Source organism: Carassius carassius, chromosome 1, assembly GCF_963082965.1.
Source record: "Carassius carassius chromosome 1, fCarCar2.1, whole genome shotgun sequence".
In the NCBI taxonomy this organism is placed as follows: Eukaryota; Metazoa; Chordata; class Actinopteri; order Cypriniformes; family Cyprinidae; genus Carassius; species Carassius carassius.
In genome coordinates, this window is record NC_081755.1 from 49,735,032 (window position 1) to 49,748,794 (window position 13,763).

General features: G+C 35.4%; 1 protein-coding gene and 1 pseudogene across 1 annotated transcript in view; one reads left to right on the plus strand and one right to left on the minus strand.

The window, feature by feature from the left end:
- LOC132095180 (uncharacterized) overlaps nt 1-7,554 on the plus strand; it is a 57,228-nt gene extending 49,674 nt beyond the window's left edge. The window contains exons 5-10 of the mRNA XM_059500016.1: nt 1,115-1,192; nt 2,716-2,778; nt 6,270-6,350; nt 6,538-6,566; nt 6,847-6,897; nt 7,033-7,554. Of these exons, the coding sequence (XP_059355999.1) occupies nt 1,115-1,192; nt 2,716-2,778; nt 6,270-6,350; nt 6,538-6,566; nt 6,847-6,891 (296 nt within the window). The 3' untranslated portion in view covers nt 6,892-6,897; nt 7,033-7,554. The remainder of the gene's footprint in view (nt 1-1,114; nt 1,193-2,715; nt 2,779-6,269; nt 6,351-6,537; nt 6,567-6,846; nt 6,898-7,032) is intronic.
- Nucleotides 7,555-9,887: 2,333 nt separating this feature from the next.
- LOC132154081 (U6 spliceosomal RNA) lies at nt 9,888-9,988 on the minus strand (annotated as a pseudogene).
- Nucleotides 9,989-13,763: the final 3,775 nt, after the last annotated feature.

Genomic DNA, 13,763 nt, shown 5'->3' on the forward strand with positions numbered 1-13,763 from the left:
TTAAGCCTTGCTCGAGTCTTTGAGTAAATAACTTTACAGAGAAACCAGGGTTACAGGCTTTTACGTGCTGCCCTTTCTGAGTCCAGGGGTAAAGGCATAGCAGTAACCAGTTTTGGAGAAAGAGCACAAACTTATCTCCAGCAATACACATCCAGAACAAATAAGCATAAAATAAAGATTGAATCAAAAGAAAAAGATGGAGGTGAAAATCTTCAGGAGGGGGGCAAAGGCCAACACAACACAAACGGTTTCTAACTTAATTATAATCCTAATTTACATATACATACAATAAAATAAATAACAGACAAACTGCCCATCTACTACACAGAACCAGGAGAAAAGCAATTTCAAACAAAAAGGCACCCACCTCCCAACAGATTTCATTTAAAGAAACTTTTAAGGTCTTAACAAAAATATGTCTTTAACTACATTCAAAATGGCACCAATGGTTAGCACTTATCAATAACTAAAAGACAGTGGCATTATCTGGAGCAAGCAAAAAGTAGTCCATACCACAAGATATAATCTACAACCCTCAGCTTGTTGTGAGGCAATGCTGGCTTTATATGCTGGCTTTCTCCTGGATGCAGCCAATCAGATTGGTGAATGGGCAGCACATTAGCAACAGGTGAACCCAATCTCCTCCATGAGAACAGTAGCAGCAGACATGAGGATAAACAGAACAACACAAAGCACATCGAATAAATGACAGATAAAATGAGTCTCAGGACGTAACACATTATCATTCAACACGCAGGGTGTGGTGGGTGTCTTTTCAGACAGATCTGTGAAAACATTCACAATATTATTTCAGAGTAGTTTACAGAATAATTAAGTTCATTTGAACCTAGAAGACATTAAATTAATAGTTGGCTGATGCTTAAATACAGTATAGATCTCAAAATAATAAAAACATCCAATGATACAGAGGATCAGTGAACAAACTTCAGCCAAGAAACTGATCAGACTGTCTGAGAGCGATCTTCGTTTGTTAACAAGAACTGTTGAAACAAACACACTAGTAAAATAGAGATAAGATGAAGGTTTATTACTTCAATGCTTTTTCCCAAAATGTGGTGTATTTGAACTAAAAATGTATCCTTTATTTGTACAGAAAATCAGAAATCATTAAACACCCCAGACTTTGAGAGGACTGCAGCTGGACACACATCTGGATTTACTGATCAACAGGGTATGGATGCAGTTCTGTATTATGTCAGTGCTTTACAAGAGCAAGAGCTCAAACATTGAATTCGTAGACCTCAATCATTTTCTTTCCCCACATATAAAAGCTGATGCAAACATATTCTTTCATTGTATGTGTTAATTATAGAATTGAAGATTAGTGCTTAAATGTTTATAATCAGAGTGATCATGTATTAAACGTACAAAGACATTCCATGTTAGTGTGAACAGCTTTCAGCAGCATAACTGACATAAACTTCTGGACTACAGCACTGTGTTAAAGAAATGTCTTAATGCACTAATGTATGATATTTCTATTTCCATCATGTTTTAATAGTTGTAATTTCAATTCCAGAAACACTGAATCCAGACACCGCACCAGTCTCTCAGAAAGAAGGTGTGTTTGTACATCCTCCTTTCAGAGACTGAATTCACACCAGAATCTAAATGTACAGAGTCCTCTCTGGAGTTATTAGAGCAGTTGATCACAAACTTTAACTCAATGTAACGATTAGTCCACTGATGGCGAGCATAGTGAGAACCCAAGTGCAGTTTATTTACAGGTGCCATCCAAAACATCCAAACATAATCCAAACCAGAAACAAAGACTCGACGTGAACAGACTAAACTTGACGAGGCATGAAACAGACTAGACTCACTGACAGCAGGTTGCAACATTAATAAACGACAAAGCACAATGGCAAAAACACTACTACTTCTTTTTCGTTTTATTGGCAACCGAACTTAACAGTGCATTACTGCCATCATCCGGTAGCTTGGAGCTTGGATCAGAAACACTCCTATCTCTTAACATTTCTAAGCATATTAATAATAATAAAAAAATAATAATAAAAAAAAACCACTGGCACTGCGTGTTCAGCTCCTCCAGCTTTCACCCCACTTCCCTTTAACTCCCGCTTCACATCCGTAAACACTACTACTACTAACACTGACCGATGGGAAACAAGATACATGACTAAGACAACCAATCGGAACATGACACAAGGAACAAGAGGAACCAATAGCAAGACAACAAGACGGCAAGGAAAGCATTACACTAACAGCATGAAACAAAGACTACAAAATAAAAGACATGAAAACAAGAGCATGAAACAAAACCAAAGAAAACAGACATTACACTCAAGCCATGGTTCATTTGTAATGTATATATTCATGTTCTCATTTCATTCTCTCATACTTCATCTACAATCTTTAAACATGAAAATTAATACTGTTATGTGAAAAGTATCTTTATTATATATGAAAGAGACTTCATTCTCACCCAGATTATCTTAAACATATTCTTTCATTGCATATGTTAATGATAGAATTGAAGGCTAGTGATTAAATGTTTCAAATCATATAGTGAGCATTTAATAAACATACAAAGTCATTCCATGTTAGTGTGAACAGCTTTAAGCACCATAACTTATATAAACTTTTGGACTACAGAACCTAGTAAAAGAAATGTCTTAATGCTGTCTTCATGCACTAATGTATGATATTTATATTTCCATTATTTTTTTATAGTTGTAACGTCAACTACAGAAACAACAATGAATCCAGACACCGCACCAATCTCTTGGAAAGAAGGTGTGTTTGTACATCCTCCTCATTTCAGAAGCTGAATTCACACTAGAATCACACTAGAATCACTATCTTCATTTCTGACACTGAATTCACACTAGAATCACACTAGAATCACTATCTTCATTTCTGACACTGAATTCACACTAGAATCAAACTAGAATCACTATCTTCATTTCAGACACCGAATTCACACTAGAATCACTATCTTCATTTCAGACACTGAATTCACACTAGAATCACACTAGAATCACTATCTTCATTTCAGACACTGAATCCACACTAGAATCACACTAGAATCACTGTCTTAATTTCAGACACTGAATTCACACTAGAATCACTATCTTCATTTCAGACACTGAATTCGCACTAGAATCACTATCTTCATTTCAGACACTGAATTCACACTAGAATTACACTAGAATCACTGTCTTCATTTCAGACACTGAATTCACACTAGAATCACTATTTTAATTTCAGACACTGAATTAACACTAGAATCACTATCTTCATTTCAGACACTGAATTAACACTAGAATCACACTAGAATAACTATCTTCATTTCAGACACTGAATTCACACTAGAATCACTATCTTCATTTCAGACACCGAATTAACACTAGAATCACTATCTTCATTTCAGACACTGAATTAACACTAGAATCACACTAGAATAACTATCTTCATTTCAGACACTGAATTCACACTAGAATCACTATCTTCATTTCAGACACTGAATTCACACTAGAATCACTATCTTCATTTCAGACACTGAATTCACACTATAATCACTATCTTCATTTCAGACACCGAATTCACCCTAGAATCACTATCTTCATTTCAGACACTAAATTCATATTAGAATCACACTAGAATCACAATCTTCATTTCAGACACAGAATTCACACTAGAATCACTATATTCATTTCAGACACTAAATTCACACTAGAATCACACTAGAATCACTATCTTCATTTCAGACACCGAATTCACACTAGAATCACTATCTTCATTTCAGACACCGAATTCACACTAGAATCACTATCTTCATTTCAGACACTGAATTAACACTAGAATCACACTAGAATAACTATCTTCATTTCAGACACTGAATTCACACTAGAATCACTATCTTCATTTCAGACACCGAATTCACACTAGAATCACTATCTTCATTTCAGACACTGAATTCACACTAGAATCACACTAGAATAACTATCTTCATTTCAGACACTGAATTCATATTAGAATCACACTAGAATCACAATCTTCATTTCAGACACAGAATTCACACTAGAATCACTATATTCATTTCAGACACTAAATTCACACTAGAATCACACTAGAATCACTATCTTCATTTCAGACACCGAATTCACACTAGAATCACTATCTTCATTTCAGACACCGAAATTCACACTAGAATCACTATCTTCATTTCAGACACTAAATTCAGACTAGAATCAATATCTTCATTTCAGACACCGAATTCACACTAGAATCACAATCTTCATTTCAGACACCGAATTCACACTAGAATCACTATCTTCATTTCAGACACTAAATTCACACTAGAATCACTATCTTCATTTCAGACACTAAATTAACACTAGAATTACACTAGAATCACTATCTTCATTTCAGACACTGAATTCACACTAGAATCACTATCTTCATTTCAGACACTGAATTCACACCAGAATCACACTAGAATCACTATCTTCATTTCAGATACTGAATTCACACTAGAATCACACCAGAATCACTATCTTCACTTCAGACACTAAATTCACACCAGAATCACTATCTTCATTTCAGATACAAGAATCACACTGAATTCACACTAGAATCTAAATGTACTGAGTCCTCTCTGGAGTTAGTGTCGTCAGCCGTTTCTCTGAAGAATCACACTCAGTCTGGGATTTTTCTTTCAGAAAAAAAATATTTTTTCAAGGAGAATAAAGTCGAGAGTTCCTTGCAAGGAGATCTCTCGAATGTTATGTGGTATCTCCTTATATAACCTATACAGGGCGTTCCAAATAGTCAGACTTTTCCTTATGCTTACAATTTTAATACCTCCCTAGAGAGAAGGGGCCCTCTACTTGATTTGGGATAGAGAAAGGCCCTGTCTGTATGTCTGACCATATGTTTCTCATCTGGTCTGTACAATCGGGCCACGTAGGCATATTCCATTCTATACTTAACCTATGGGATTATAATGGAATAATAACTAGAAACAAAAATGGCTAGATTCACATTGATTATACTTGATTAATTAAAAACGTATTAATAAAAATCTTCCACATTATTAGAGCAGCTGAAAACAAACTTTAACTCAAGCCATGCTTCATTTGTAATCTATATATTCATGTTCTCATTTCATCCTCTCGTACATCATCTACAATCTTTAAATGTGAAAACTAATACTGTTATGTGAAAAGTATCTATCTAAATATTAAATATGAAAGGGATGTCATTCTCACCCAAACGATCTTAAACAATCATGTCTATAACTTTCAGCTCATAGAAACAACTCCCTAAAGAAATTGATACTGATCGGTCAATTGTGGCATTCAGCCAATCAGATATCCCCTAATATTCACCGGTGTCCATGGCAACACTGTACATCAGACACCAGCTTGATTATGAGAAGAGCTGAAACCAGCATTACTTTCTCAGCTGAAACATTTGTTCTTCTGTTGATTCAAGTATATATTTAAATATTTGAAACTTCTTGAAGTGTCACAAAAATCCTTAATTTACTCTGAAATTAAAATGTTACTCAAGTGTCAAATAAATGTTTTACAAAAATAGATTTTTAAAATAAAAGCTTAACTTGAAATGTTGTAAATGGGCTTAAAAGGGCAATGTGGTTAATGGGTGAATTTATCTGACACATAATATATCCCGAAACATATTGCTGCTTGTCATTTACACTCATTTCTCTTTTATAGATCAGTGTTACATGAGAGGTGTGTTTGACTTGAAGTTGCTCTGCGGAGATCGTGAATGAAATCAAATTACAGTGAGAGCGATTCAAACAGAGTCTGCTCTCTATAGCTCTCACAGTACACAGATGTCATACAACGATCTATCTGTTCAGCACAAACTGACAAAACCTGAATATTTAGGCAATATAGAAAATGTGGCAAGGACCTTTCCCATAAAAATGACACGCATGGTCACACTAACTGTAGTGAACACTGATGCAGTGTTCACAGTGTTGCTCGGCCAGTTGTTTAGTACATTTTAATTGATAATTTTTACTTTCAGATAATGTAGTCTTTATAGCTACTGAACTATGAAGTGACAGCAGCTCAGAGCAAACACAGCTGTAATAAACTCACTTTAAAATCATCATTACAAGTATCAGGGTTTTTTTGTGTGTGATGAGAATAATTATACTGTTAAATGTGTCATCTTAGGTAGTTTGTTATTCCTCTATATTTGGTTAAACACAGTAATACAGTCGTGTCTCTCTATCGTCTCTCTCTCAGTGATTGTGATTGTTGTCAGTGTTTCGATCGCTCTTCTTCTTCCTGCTCTGATTCTTTGGCTGATTCGTAAAAAAAGAGATGGTGAGTTTTTACAGTTTCTCATATTCTGTAACAGCAAAGTTTTTCAGATAAAATGAGAAATCATTGAGTTAACAGAAATGATGTTTCTTTTCCAGCACTAGAATTCTTCTAGACTCTTTTAGAAACTGATTGTCATCTGCATTAGAGACAGTTTGATCATAACTGTTCTCATGTCATTATTTTTCAGATGTCAGAAGAGAGACTGATGACTCTGTGGTGAGTTTTGTTGATCTATGAGTTATTAATAACCATAAACTCCACAGAAGACTGACTCTGAAATATCACACTCTTATTACTCACATTAGATCAGCACAAGTTAATGTATTTCTACTGTTTCTGCTCTAAAGCTCACAGATAAAAAGAAATATAATGTAACCAGCAACACAATCAACATTAGATATTTGAACATTTGCAGTAAAATAATGAGTCTTCTTCACACAGTAGTGATGGATGGGTCTTTAACAGCTTGATCTGATGTATTTTCACTCGTGTTTAGGAGCAGACAGATGATATGACTTATATTATTTATTGCGCGCAGTAAGAAACAGTTCCAAGAAGAACAAGGTGAGCAAACACTTCTTGATCTTCCCTCAACGTGACCTGTATTAGTTTTATTCTTATATAAATCTGTCTTGAATTGAGCTCAGACCTCATGCTGTAATAACTGTGGGTTGAAACAGAGACTGTGATGTTGATTCAGGTTCGCTGTGATGATAAAGTGACTTACGCTTCAATCAGAGGAACAAAAGCTGGAGCTCAGGAAAACTGCAGTCAACTTTATGCCTCTGTGAACAAGAACCATCACAAATCAGACAAATAATTATACAGAAACCACATGAGCAGAGCAATATGAACCGTGACTCCTGATGGTTTGATTCGGTACCATTATAATAATATCACATGTTAAGAAACCAGCTCTGATTTATTAGTAGTTATTGCTGATTCTGGTCGGATTATTGTGTTATTAGGGGATCCGGAGAGCACCAGTGATCCAGATTTAGTCATATGAAAGTCAATATCTAGATCATTGTCATCCAATCCAATTTAGCTTTAAAAAACCATCAGAAAGTGAGATGATTACATGATCCTGGATATAATTAACATGAATCTAATTAACAGCTAATTAACTGTCAGCTTGCACTAATTATGAGAACAGGCGAAGCTACATGATGATGTAAGTGTTTATCACAATGAGACAGCAATGATAATCTGGTGTTTGAATCATTTGAGCAGCTGTTTTTAATATTATGTTTTATTTATCAATACTAAAATAGACTATGTCAAAAAAAAAAAAAAAAAAATATATATATACAGTCTTGGCCAAAAATATTGGCACCCTTGGTAAATATGATCAAAGAAGGCTGTGAAAATTAATCTGCTTTGTTAATCCTTTTGATATTTTATATATATAAAAAAAAAAGTGTCACAAAAATGTATAATTTCATTGGATAATAATAATTTAACCTGTTAACCTGCACCCCGACGTGGTCGTCCTCCACTCCCCATGTTCACACGTGTCAATATTTATGAATACATTAAATGAAATGGGACAAATTTAATCTTGACAAATTATATATCACTATAAAGATCTAAACCTCAAGAACGACAGATCGTTGTTTTTCAATGGAAAGCTAGATTTGTGTAAGCAGTACACATCAATGAGGTTTGTGTTTGGATTATTATATGGTTGTGTAATTCCAAGAATTCGTATACACACCATCCACTGATACAGATACAATAGTAATGCTAATCTACTAATTGTCCAATTGTTTTTAGAGCATTTAATTTTAAGATTTAAAATATATTTCATTACAGTTTTTTTTACAATCGCTATGACAGTTTTTCAATAGCTTTAACAAGTTTCCTAAACTCTTAACATGGTTAGCACAACATCCGTCTTTGTAGGCTATACAATTAACACATTTCTTGTTGCTTTGACACAAAATGCATACAGTTAACACCAATTTAAAATGCTTGAATTTCTTTTACACACAAGCTCAACCAAGACCATAACCATGTAATTTTACAGTCAAATTTACAAATGCTTTCACACTGTATGTCAGAACAGATAACATCATGTTCTAAACATAACTTACCGTAATTCCTCAAATAAAAGCCGGGGCCTTTATCTACCTGAACTGCAGAAGGTAACAGGCTTTTATTAGAGGCAGGCCTTTATTTCTAATTCCATCTGTTTGATAAGTAAATGTTTTAAATAACCGGTTTTAAATAAAAAAAGATAGCGTTCCAGTGGACAGAGATCATAACATTAGCACAGAATCAGTTCAGAACCAATCACCAAAAGAGTCCGTTCGGTTCAGACGCTCTGTGTGTCGGTCTGCTTCACGCTGAATCACGCATGCGCAGTATCATCAGCTCCTCGGTTCTCGAATCGGATGCGTCCGACAGAAATGCTTCTCGGTTCAGTGTACTGGTAATCCAAAAACCGATGCAACCGGTTCTTGACTCGAGAACGAGAAACGCTCCGGCAGTGGGCGTGTATGTTCGTTATCTGGTTCTGCTGCACAAATTTTCCCCCGGCCTTTATTTAAGACCGGCCTTTATTTGTCCGTGTTGACCACGCCCCCGACCACTATAAGAGGCCCGGCGTTTATTTGACTATCGGTTTTTATTTGAGGAATTACGGTAAATAGGCTTAAGTAAATGACCGATATATTGTATATATTGTCTTGTATTTTTGTTTTCTTTCCTTTTCTAGTGTCCTGTTGCAAATAAAGCCTTTGCAACTTTAGCAATCCTGTCTGTCTTTGTTCCCCCATGAACCGTTCATTTTATAAAGCTACTCTGATATGGTCACTCGATTTTTGCACTGAATTTCTGCAAGCAAAAGAAACAAAATACATGCATTTACTAAACCCAACAAAACAAAAATGTAGAGAGGTTTCAAAAGAAACTACAGTGCAAAACACAATCTATGATCAATAGAATATACTGTCTATTGTATAAGGGCAGATCTGAAACATAAGATAATGCAGTTTCTGTAATTTCAGCTGATGATAGTGTTTTTTATCATTGTGTTATGATTGACTAAATGTTCCTGTTGGAAGAGAACATGTGTTATTGTTTTGAATAATTATTTGATTTTGAAACATATTTGAAGTGTTTTATTAGACATAGTGTATTGTGCTAGTTTATTATTGTATTTTGAAAATTAGTTTTAGGGTTTAGTTTACAATGTGTGATTTTGAGCATGAAATTAACCGTTTTGCCAATTGTGTGTTTTAGGTGTGTTAGTGCGTTAAGAGTTTAGGAAACTTGTTAAATGTACTGAAAAAACTGTCATAGCGATTGTAAAAAAAACTGTAAAATATTACTGTAGAAATGTAGCAAATTGCTGTCTTATTCAGTTTTGTATTACATTACATTTATTCATTTAGCTGACGCTTTTATCCAAAGCGACTAACAATTGCTATATATGTCAGAGGTCACACGCCTCTGGAGCAACTAGGAGTTAAGTGTCTTGCTCAGGGACACATTGGTGTCTCACAGTGGATTCAAACCCGGGTCTCTCACACCAAAGGCATGTGTCTTCACAGATTTGCGTGTCATCCTTTCGCAAGGGCCATGCTAATCTTCTCTGTATCGATCCAATTTTAGTATATGTGCCGCCGTGGCGAGTGTAGTATGTTGTAGTATGTTGTTTTGAACATAATTTTAACAGTTTTGAAAACAGTATGTATGCATGTGGAAACTGGCCTGTACGTACAAAGAGTTTTGGCAGTTGTTGTGTCTGAGTGAGAAAAGAATTCATGAAATTTGAGAGATGTAGTCATTGAATGCATTTTGTGCCAAAGCAATGATAATTGATCCTCAGTTTAGCCCACATAGACTTCTGTTGGGCTCACTGTGTGAAGAGTTTTGCAAAAGTGACCTAAGTATTGAGAAATGTGTCCTAGTGTCAGTAAAATACTGTAATGTGTTTTTGGGGCAAGATGTATTGAAAATAGTAATAATTGACAAGATTTCGTAATAATATATAATATTTCACAGAATATTGAAATATGATTTATTGCCCTGTTCATTTGTTGTGTCCCTCAAAATGTGTAATAAACATGCTTCAACCTGTCCTCCAACCAATACGCTCGTATAGGTTGTTTGTCCAAATCCCTGAAATACGACCCATCAGAGCGTATACTACAATTGCGCCCCTATCGGCGAAAGGTCGTTTTCATATTAATATTTTATACTCTTTTATTTGCACTCTGATTTGAGTTTCGTTTAGATCAGATGGTAGATTATTGCGTTATACCTTGATATGTAATCATGATATCATGGGTTCGATACCAGGGAACAGACGTGCACGAAAAATGTATATGCTCAATATCATTATCAATCATAATTTAGCATGATTTCTGTTAGGTTTAGGGGTGGGGTTAGGTGTGGTCATTCGAACGAATAAGCCACCTAATAAAATATGTGCAAATTACTGTGAGATCAGTGTAAAAAGTCCACACACTGCATTTAAATAAACGTGCGTTTTGATTGGTAATGACGTTAAACATCATTTTATGACGACTGATGCAACGCGATACTGTCATTATTTTTATGCCCACTAGAGGCCGCTTAACTTTAAAACGTAAATATAGGTCGTAATAAGGTGCTTGCACAAACGACCTATATGGTCGTTTTTTTGTTGAAGGACAGGCTCACATGCTTTTAGTAAATCTTTTCATTACTACTGGATCTGCCCGTTTATCCTCAGTGTCAAATGATTATTAAACAGAAACACGAAAAATGAGATCTAACATTTCCATTATCTGCATCTGTCATGTAATGATTTTCATGAAGCATTTCATGGATTCCTTCAAATATGTCAATGAAAGTATATTTCTCTGTGTCTAAAACCACACTGGTTCAAAGTAATGGCTGCTCACTGCCACAGGGTGTGTGTGTGTTTGTTCACTACTCAGTGATCCGTGTGTGTGTGTGTGTGTGTGTGTGTGTGAGCACTTGTGATGGGTGAAATGCAGAGCATAAATTCCGAGTATGGGTTTCTATACTTTCTTTATAATATTTTCAGAGCAGTGATCTCACTGTTGAGGTTTGGAAACATGTTATTGCTGGCTGTGAGAACTCAGTGTGTTTGACCGCAGAGGTTATTAAAGAAACTCGCTTGAAGAAAGAAGAGGAACTGGCATCTTAACCCACACCTGATGATCTCTGAACCCAGTTTGGACTGATGGGGGTGAATTCTCACACATTCAGGGAGTGTTTCTTTTTTTCTCACATATTTACAGAACTGTGCAAGCAACAGTGGGGAAAAAAAGATGTTTCAAAGTGCAAGTTTTTGAAACAATACTGTTACTGTTTTTGTGTAAACTACAAATAAATAATAGTGAAAATGGTGACATATTCATGCATATTACATGTTCATACATCACCAGATAATGGCCTGGCATGAATAATGCCACTTGTTTCCCTTCTGTTGTCAGCTTTATAACCAAGTCTTAATTTTCCTGTCTACTAATACACTACGTTCTTTTTCTGTTGGTCTCTGGGAATTCTCCAGTCTGCAGTACTAAAGACTACTTCTTGTACGAGTCATTCAAGACTAAACCTCATAGTCCTGACAGAGACCTGGATCAAACCAGATGACACCGCTTCACCTGCAGCACTCTCCAATAATTTCTTATTTTCCCACTCCCCCCGTTTGACTGGAAGAGGTGGAGGTACTGCTCTGCTTATCTCTAATGATTGGAAATGTAATCATTTACCATCTTTGAGTATCAACAGATCCTTTGAATCACATCCAGCCTCTACCACGCACCGTCTTAAAATCCATTTTATAGTAGTTTATCGACCCTCAGGACCACTGGGCAACTTCGTGGATGAATTAGATGAACGGCCCTCAAACTTTCCTGAGGATGGTTCTCCTCTAGTAATGCTCGTAGACTTCAGCATCCACCTACAGTAGATAAACCTCAGGGTGCAGACTTCCTCACTCTGCTTGCCTCTTTTGATCTCAAGAGAGTATTACAGTTTTTCTCAGTCACTTTGGTGCAAAACAGAAATGAAATTCTCAAAATTACTTGTACAACCTCCACATCATCTAGTCATTTATACACATCATAAAACCAGTTTCTCATTCTTTTTAACAAGTTTTGATTGCTTTGGTACATTCATGCAATTGATTAAGCACATGTATCTGCAGTTTCCTACATTATCAGTTGCTAATGTCATGTTGCTCAAAACGTATTATATAGTTTTCTGTGCAAAAGTCTTACCCCTCAAACATCTTTAGTTCATCGTATAAGTCATTAAATGCAAAATGGTTAATCCAGTTGTCACAAACTGCCAAGCACAAAAACATTGTAAAGGATTTATTTTTTTTATTTTTTTATTTTTGGGACTGACCACTAGTAAAAGTGTAACTGTGAATTCTATCCAGTCTCTTTCAATCAATATCCCACATACAGTAATGTGTAAATGTTTACTTTTGAAATGGATATATGGCATACATAAGCATATGGCATACTGTTCAATACAGTAGTTTACATCAGAACATACATCAGTTATATTGACAACATGACTAAGCAATTTGACTGTCTTATCCGTAAACTATGTTCACTGTTCACACACCAATCCTCTCATGTGTTTTCAGACTTGATGACATACTGAATCTCTTGTCACAGTATAGACACTTATAATGTTTTTCTCCAGTGTGAACCCTTTGGTGCAGTTTTAAACATTTTGCTGAAATAAAAGTCTTTCCACACTCAAAGCACATGTGATCTCTCAAACCATTGTGTGTTTTCTGATGTTCTTTCAAAGTTGCAGGAAATATTTTTGCCACACTGACCACACTCTCCAGTGTGGATGTTCATGTGTTTGTTAAGGCTAAATAATCTTGTGAAACTCCTATTTGTCCTCCCTAAACTCTTATGAATAAGGGACATTGATCTTTAAAATATATTTTCTTAAAACCTAATAGACACAAATCATGTTTCTATAGGGAGAAATATTAATTATTTGATCAACTACACAAATCTAACATACATTTTGTTTAAAAAAGTGTCCTTTATTATTTGCTGCTCTATCTATATTATTCAGCTGCTCTGAAGATTGTTTCTGTTACAACAAACGCAATCTAAAACTGCAGCGGATGTGTTCTTGCTCTGCCACTTTATTAATGCATATATATTTATTTTATTTAATCATAGTACAGCACTGACTTGGTAGCATTCGTTTGACTCAATTGTTTGCTTTGGCTTTATTTCCTATTACATAAGTATCTTCTACTTCATACTTATATGAATATTCATATCTTAGCATTGACAGAGACCCATTTGGATGACAGTTTTGATAACTCGGTTGTTGCAGTTGATGGCTATAACCTGTACAGAAGAGACTTGGACAAACACGGTGGAGGTGTAGCATTATACATTAAAGATA